Source organism: Glossina fuscipes, unplaced genomic scaffold (assembly GCF_014805625.2).
Source record: "Glossina fuscipes isolate IAEA_lab_2018 unplaced genomic scaffold, Yale_Gfus_2 148, whole genome shotgun sequence".
NCBI lineage: Eukaryota > Metazoa > Arthropoda > Insecta > Diptera > Glossinidae > Glossina > Glossina fuscipes.
Window position 1 is genome coordinate 658,292 of NW_023998491.1, and position 7,665 is coordinate 665,956.

Sequence of the window (7,665 nt, forward strand, 5' to 3'; positions counted from 1 at the left end):
TCAATGTGAAGGTCAGTTGTTTGTTCAACTTTTAAATCAAGTTGTCTACTCCAAATCATTATTTCATTTATTAATATTTAAGCTGGTTTTCACTGTCACTTTTCCTTTTCTTACCATTTCAACAACCAACACATAGCAGCGAGATTATTCATACAAATTTCTTCTTACCGTGACTAATGCTGCATTGAATGCCCTTACAATAACCGCATTTACTTATTTGTTTACCATAATAATCAATAACTGTTAAACCCATATTTTTATGTTTAATATAATCAGAAGATCTTAAATTCCACAAAATTTTAGTTTAAAAATTTTAAAAATAATATCTCATCTCACACACGAAAAAACCTTGACAACTAAATTTTCAGAATTAATGGACAGCTGTTTCTGCATTCTTGCTAGTGGTGAATGAGCGAAAGAATTGCTTCATTGCCTTTGATAACAGATGATAATTCTCGCAAGAACAATGTTTGCGATGAATGCTTTCGTACTTTTGGTAGTCGCTTCTAAACGTTGCTTAGTACGTTTTCACATAACGCATTTAACGTATTTAGGCGCAAAAATTAGTTCAATTATAAAGCGTTTTTCATTTGAAATAGTGGGATAATTGGTTTTTGCCTTCTTAATACGTAAGTAAAATAATATAAATCTACTACCTTTTGTTTTAGTACGTTCTTCTGCTACCATGCGGCATTAAGCTTTTAAAACTTAAAGAGATATGTATGGAAATAATGAGATATAGAGAGAGAGATGGAGAATAACAAAAAAGTATATCGAAAGTTCTTAAAGTTCTTTTCAGTTGCAAAAAATCAATGGTGCAAGAGCAAAATATACTTTCCTGTTTGACTCTTTTGAGAGTAAGATTGTCTTCTCTAGAATTAAATTTACTTTGATGCGTGCAGTTATGAGAGGAAGTTTGACTTTTCAAGCTTAAAATCTACTTTGCTACGTATTCTTTTCTTAGAAGACCCCTTTTCCCTTTTTTGAGAGTAAAATGTTACTTTGCTCTGTATTGTTATGAGAATCATTTTTGACTCTTTTGAGAATAAGAATTTCTTTTTGAGTGTATAATTTAATGCCGTGTTCTTATGAAACGACGTTTTTGATAATTTTTTCCTTGCATATTTTAGTTATTTAGTTATTGCAAGAGCGTGCGAAAATGTGGAAATAAATAAATAGATTTCTGTTGTAAAAAATCGATGGTGTGAGGTACGCGATTAAGCAATAGATTTTATTAATAAAAACATTAATTGCTTCTTGGCGTTTTAGCGAGAATAAGGAGAAAGTAAATAAACAAAAGTAATATTTTTGTAAAAGTGAACAAATTTGTGAACTTTACGAATTATTCAGTGAAATGAAATTAATAACAAAACAATCAACAAAGAATCAGTTGATGGGAAAAAAAAATTGCGCGATCAAAATTATAATTAAATATGCTTTGCATAAACGCATCATGGAATTTTTTAAGCAGTTTTATGTGCATAAATAAGTAATGCAAAAGTGATTATAGTGAACTTAATTGTGAATAGATTTTTTTTTACATACTAATCTCAGGTGCACTTCGAAGTAATTTCCTTTAGTCGTTTTGTAATAAACTTCTTTTACACTGTTATACAAAATTTTTAAATATTATAATTAAATATTAAATTATGTTAGTTTAAATGTTTTGCTTTAAACGGTAAACAAAGCACAAAGCACGTGCATTCGTTATATATTTTCTGCGTACGATCTAAAGTCCAATCAGAGCGTGCTTAATTACAAGGAAAGAGGAATACGGTGAAAGTATTGTTTGAAATGCAAATGTAACAATTCCGGTTCCGTTTAGTAAGTCCAATGCATGGAATTAAAAGCAAACAAGGCACTAATCATATGTACCTAAACACTAATCAAGAAAATTTTTTAAAAATCATTACATTTTTTAATTGCAAGCACTTCAATGATTGAAGTAACTGTGTGTTTTTTATATGGCGCTGAATAAATGCCATTTGCTTGAGACTATAAACGATCAGTAGCAATCCTGTGAGGGCAGCGGACAGAGCGAACAGAGAATGCATTTACCATGTTTCTCAATTTTTACGCTTAAGAGAATTGCATAAAATGATTGCAAAGCGTAAAGGAAAAAAGCATTGAAATTATTAGACGTCATAGAGATAGCCTAAGCCCGGTAATGTCGATTTGTGATAAATGAAAAAATAACCATAAAATTTACCACAATTTGTCCTTTGAACAAATTATCGATCATCTTCATTATCCGTCCACCTCAAGGGTGGTAAGAATGTGATTCAGCTTTGTGCCGGTGTGTCTGTGAAACCAGTGAACTCTTTTCTTATGCCTGGAAATATGTTTCGGGATTTCTCTAAAATTTATATACTGGTTATTGAAATTTCACAAATTAGGTTTCGAAATGGATGTGATAACCGCAGATTGACGTTCGCTGCAAATTTGTAAAAAAAAAGACAAGATATTTGGTCGAGTCATAAATAACTTTCGCTTTTTTATCAGACATTTATTTCCTTTTCATTGAGTAACAAAATTATATGAATGTAACGGTTGATTGCAAGATATTCAACCTCTTTGTTATACCTCTTGTTGATTGGCGTGGATTTTGCTCGAATATTGCCTTTAAAAGGTTGTCGTCAAAGGTGGAAAGATGACTTGCGTTTTAAAGTCGTACATCCAGAATGGAATTTTTCAAACCGATTTTTAACTGTTCGATTAGTTGTCAGTCCTTCTTCGTATACGCTGCATATTTTTTCAGCTGTCGCCTTAGCACTATTGTCTTGTTTAAATTTTCAAAACGTTACTCGCCAAATGTGTACTTTTTCACTCTCCATTTCGAAGGTTAAAAAACCATTTGAATGTAACATGGAACATATAAACTAGTTGAGGGAAGACTAATTAAATTCTCATCTATATAATGAAAACGAAAATTGGTTTGCTTCGGTGACTTTTAGTGAGTAAAAAGGAACAACAGATTTTACCTACCTGCATCCGAAGTTGCTTATGACTCGACCTAATGTAATGAATATGTATACATGAAATTGTATTTTAATATTATTTACCCGCTTCGCCCGGAAAAATACTGACAAAGAAACAAAGGGCTTTAACTTATGTAAACGGTTTTCAATATTAATTCCAAGGTGCAATCTGCCTTAGCATTTCTGGTTTATTATTTTAGTTCTTTTTTACATTAGGTTCCTACTCGAAAGAAGTGCTTAAAGACTTTACTATTAAAAACTAAAAAAAAAACTATCTACAAGACTATCGAAATGGCCAGTTTACAATTCTGGGACTATATGGTATTAGTTATCATTCTAACCGTCTCGTCTATGATCGGGATATATTACCGTTTATCGGGAGGAAAACAGAAGACTACCAAAGAATATTTAATGGCCGATCAGAGTATGTCTGCTTTGCCGGTTTCGTTCAGTTTAATGGCAAGCTTCATGTCAGCTGTCACGCTAATGGGCGTTTCGAATGAAAGCTACCATCATGGAATAATGTTCTGTATCATCAATTTGGCTTATGTGATAAGTACTCCTATTGCCGCCTATCTATACTTACCCGTATTTTATCGTATGCGCACAACTAGTGTTTACGAATACTTAGAGCGAAGATTTGGTCACAGTACGCGTTTGGCAGCTTCACTAGCTTTTTCTATACAAATGATCTTATATATGGGTATTGTACTGTATGCGCCCGCTTTAGCCCTGGAAGCTGTGGCTGGACTGAATAAATTTTCTGCTATAGTGATTATAGGATTAGTTTGCACATTTTACTCAACCATTGGAGGAATGAAAGCTGTGTTAATAACCGACGTCTTCCAATCACTGCTAATGTTTGCTGCCATTTTTTCGGTTATTGCAATGTCCGCCATTAAAGCCGGAGGTTTGCAGGGAATATGGAGGGCGGCGGCAAATACGGGTCGTGTAAACGTAATTGAATTTTCTTTAGATCCTACTATACGTCACACGTGGTGGAGTTTAATAGTAGGCGGCATTATCACTTATATGTCATTGTACTGCGTAAATCAGACACAAATACAACGTTTGCTAAGTGTACGTAGCTTGAAGGGTGCTCAAGCTGCTCTATGGTGGAATCTCCCATTGTTAATTTGTTTGAGTTTCAGTACCCTATTCAGTGGTTTGGCTATTTATTACTACTATCGCGATTGTGACCCAGTTAAGGAGGGACGGATTTCGAGAGGAGATCAACTAATGCCTTTATTTGCTTTGGATACAATGGGTGAGTAACACCGCCAGCACGCAACAAATTAGAATATTGTCTTTTCTATCTTTTTCCAAGCTCTTACAAAATTTCCTTTCTTCTACTTGTTCTTTATAGGTCAATATCCAGGCTTGTGCGGCTTATTTGTTTCTGGCATATTTTCAGCCAGTCTATCTACCGTCTCGTCTGCGGTTAGCTCTTTAGCAGCTGTTACCGTTGAAGATTACATAAAACCCATATATAAAATGTGGTTTAAGCGTCCAATGATTGAAAATAATACTACTTTGCCGTCCAAATTTATGGCTTTTATTTACGGTATTGTTTGCGTTGCCTTAGCTTTTGGAGCTGGCTCAATGGGTGGTGTTTTGCAAGCTTCGTTAACTATATTCGGTGTCGTGGGAGGACCCCTCTTGGCGATCTTTACATTGGGAATGTTTACCGTGAAAGCCAATCAACGAGGTGTACTCTTGGGTCTAATAATTGGTTTATTCTTTTCATTTAAAATCGGTTTTGGTGGACCAAAACCTCCTGTAACGACTTTACCTCTTTCGACAGAAAGCTGCCAAATGACAACAAACCAAACATCGCTCATGGCTGGTACTTTGGAAAGCCAACTCGATGACAATTTCTTTGATACCATCATCGCCACTAGCACTATGAATGCTATTACGGATCCCAGTGAGAAAGTCGAATATTTTTGGTTATATCGTTTGTCTTATTTATGGCTTTCGGTATTGGGTTTTATTATAACCCTTACGACAGGCTATGCTTTAAGTAGACTTTTGGAATATTTCAACTTAGCCGATAACTATCAGATCTATACAGATATTTCGCGTAAGATAATCGATTGCGATTTATTTATACCACCGTTGTCGCAGAAATTGCGTACAGAAGTAATAAGTGAAGAATCTGATCGCTTAAATTGGTTAATCAGTTAGGCAGAACTCGTATAATTAAGTAAATAAAAATTTAATTTATTTTTTTTTTTATTATAGTGATTCAAAGGTTCTCTCATAGGCAGTCACAAATATTCTTTTGTAACTTCATCTTACTGTAATCTGTAAGAACGTCTCAGCATTTATTATTGAGTAGAATTTATTTTGAAACTTGTAGCAACAAATTCGGGTTTGAAAACTTTTATTTCGAGGAGAATGGAAATTTTTTGAAATTTTAAATCTAGGAAATTGCTTCGTTTACCTAGTATAACCTACACTAGATTGTTGAGTTCCTATTAAGGTCTTTTTTTTTATGAAATAAGCTAAGCTATCTTCACTTATTAAACATATTTACTTTTAAAGTTTATGGTAATGAAAATGCGACGTTTTTCTTTAACGTACGGACAGCTCGGTGTGTGGTTGCCAATGCTTACATCTTCATTGATCCCTTTTATAATGTTAGTACGGAATGTTACAGATATTCCCCCGGAGCCTCGATGCGTTAGCGACTGATAATGCTGTCAAATAAGGGATAATAATAACGATTATAAACATCGGTTGACGTCTGTCAATACCGTTTAAACTCCCCAGAGCACATGTACATAAAATATCCGATAAAGAGCTTTGTTTTAAGTTTCTGTCTTTGCACAACCGCCTTTAGTCAGCTGCAGTGTTTTTGTAAGCTGAGAATTGCCAAGCAATGGAACGATAAATTTTTACCTCCACCGAAGTGATGGAAGCAATGTCATCGATAACATCTAACTTTTGGCGAGAAAAAGCTGAGAAATCAGAGTTCCTTATTAGGTAACAAATATGCCAAATACGTAGACATAGATGGCTACCAAGTAGGAAGATTGTACTTTGCTGTGACCGAATCCATTGCACCCATCACCTGTGTGTTAAGAAATTCTCGAAGAAAATGAAATTTTGATGCTCGATAAGATTGGATGAGCAATTTTTTCCAATTTTTATAAACTGCACGATTGTGGTGCAAGGGTGTACTACTTTTGTTCAGAAGGAGTTGAGATAGACCCACCTCTTATTATACCGATCGATTCAGAAAGTGCTTCTGCTCGCCTTATTTTTTTTGTACTGATCATTCGGGTCCCAATTTTTGCTATTTTTTGCTGAAATTTGATATAACCGCTATGTTTTGGCCCAAGAGCGAACGGTATTGGAAGTGATTCGGCTCGGTAGCATGTACATTGACTCTGTGTTGGAGATTATGAGTACTAGGGTTAATTAACCTAATTTTAGTTTCTTTTGAATACATTGTTTTGTGAGACTTGAAGCAAAAACGATCCAGGATTTGTGTTTGATGTAGAATTTTATTCGGGTGTTGCGAACGGTTAAACCAAATTTATATACTACTATATATATAAGGTATATGAAAAACTAAGCCAATTGCGTTGATATGAGAAACTAAAAAAAAAACATGAATAAGATGTTTTTATGCCCATGATCGGAAGATAATAATTTGTTGGTTTTCTCTTCTCTTTTGCAAGGGACTGAGATACACATTAACTACTTCATAAAATGAATCTCTATTTTTCATAGATTTCTAGTCGACTTAGTCATCTTCCTCTGTCCGTTGCCTGTTGATGGAAAATGAAAAGCGCAATTTGAGAAGAAGAACTGAACGTCCATGTAATGCTGCGAAGATTTCGATTTACTTTGTGCGAGCGCATCCAAATGGGTAGTTTTTTCTTAGATTGATAGCTCATTAGCTAACTTCTTCCCATTAACGCTTTCAACGGGTAATGATTTACTTTTATCTGAAAAAGGACGCTTTCGATCCTGTTGTGTCTTTTCAAACGAGTCGTAGTGATGCCTTCGCGCCGATTTTTCGAGTTTCGTTAATATCCAGATATCATAAGAGGCTAAATTAAGAACCAAGCAGTTGCGGAAAAGTATATGCGTGTGAGAAGTATTTCTAGTGAGGAAGTACCATTGGTGTAAGTAGATGCATTATCATGTCGCTTAATTTGGCAGAACTGTCACTGTAGCTGTCTGCCCATCATTCTAACGAATAGAATTATTTAAAGGAAGCGTAATGCTCCGCAATAATACTCCTTACAAGCGATTCGGTCTGGCGAAATCAATTCAAAAGATACACTGCCATAATCGGCGAAGACTTTGCTTTAGCACTTTTTGATTAATTGAGAAGAACTTTGTTTTACTACTTTTTGGTCACACTATGCACACAGAATACTTTTTTGTATATGTGTAAGGTCATTATCTAACTTAAAAGTGAGCGAGAACTGTCTTCAAACACGCCCGTCAAGATGGAAAACTTTAACTTGCGTCGAATCCAAAACATGAACAATATTTGCTAAAGCTTTCTACATAGCCCACGTAAAAATTTCAACCGATCAATTGGACAATAAAACAGTTTTCGTTGATGGATATAAAAAATTCAACCAAAAGTGAAAATAACTTTATTTCCGAATAAGAACATAAGCAGGTTTACACGCTATTTTTATGAACATTTTCGACTCGCGTA

At 34.6% G+C, this 7,665-nt stretch overlaps 2 protein-coding genes across 10 annotated transcripts in view; one reads left to right on the forward strand and one right to left on the reverse strand.

Moving 5' to 3' along the window:
- LOC119641354 (arginyl-tRNA--protein transferase 1) overlaps nt 1-364 on the reverse strand; it is a 5,356-nt gene extending 4,992 nt beyond the window's left edge. For 2 of the 4 annotated variants that reach the window (XM_038039940.1, XM_038039942.1), the window contains exon 1: nt 169-363. In XM_038039940.1, coding sequence (XP_037895868.1) covers nt 169-253 — 85 coding nt within the window. In that variant the 5' untranslated portion in view covers nt 254-363. Of the gene's footprint in view, nt 1-168 lie in introns of all 4 variants that reach the window. The other 2 variants (XM_038039941.1, XM_038039943.1) reach the window with 2 other exon arrangements.
- An 866-nt stretch (nt 365-1,230) lies between these two features.
- On the forward strand, nt 1,231-6,227 carry LOC119641378 (putative sodium-dependent multivitamin transporter). Of its 6 annotated transcripts, none has more exons than XM_038039987.1 (3): nt 1,231-1,824; nt 3,195-4,245; nt 4,345-6,227. In XM_038039987.1, exons 2-3 carry the CDS (start codon nt 3,270-3,272, stop codon nt 5,163-5,165), a joined length of 1,797 nt encoding a protein of 598 aa, XP_037895915.1. In that variant the 5' UTR covers nt 1,231-1,824; nt 3,195-3,269; the 3' UTR covers nt 5,166-6,227. The 6 variants fall into 6 exon arrangements, with proteins under 6 accessions (XP_037895915.1, XP_037895917.1, XP_037895918.1 ...); XM_038039989.1 differs by having other exon boundaries at nt 1,231-1,587; XM_038039990.1 differs by having other exon boundaries at nt 1,231-1,566.
- The last annotated feature ends 1,438 nt before the right edge of the window (nt 6,228-7,665 follow it).

Excerpts from the sequence above, each read along its gene's own strand:
- LOC119641378 (XM_038039987.1), top strand. The coding sequence starts at position 3,270 with ATGGCCAGTTTACAATTCTGGGACTATATGGTATTAGTTATCATTCTA. Across the intron at positions 4,246-4,344 it reads ATTTGCTTTGGATACAATGG|GTCAATATCCAGGCTTGTGC; the intron begins GTGAGTAACACC and ends TGTTCTTTATAG.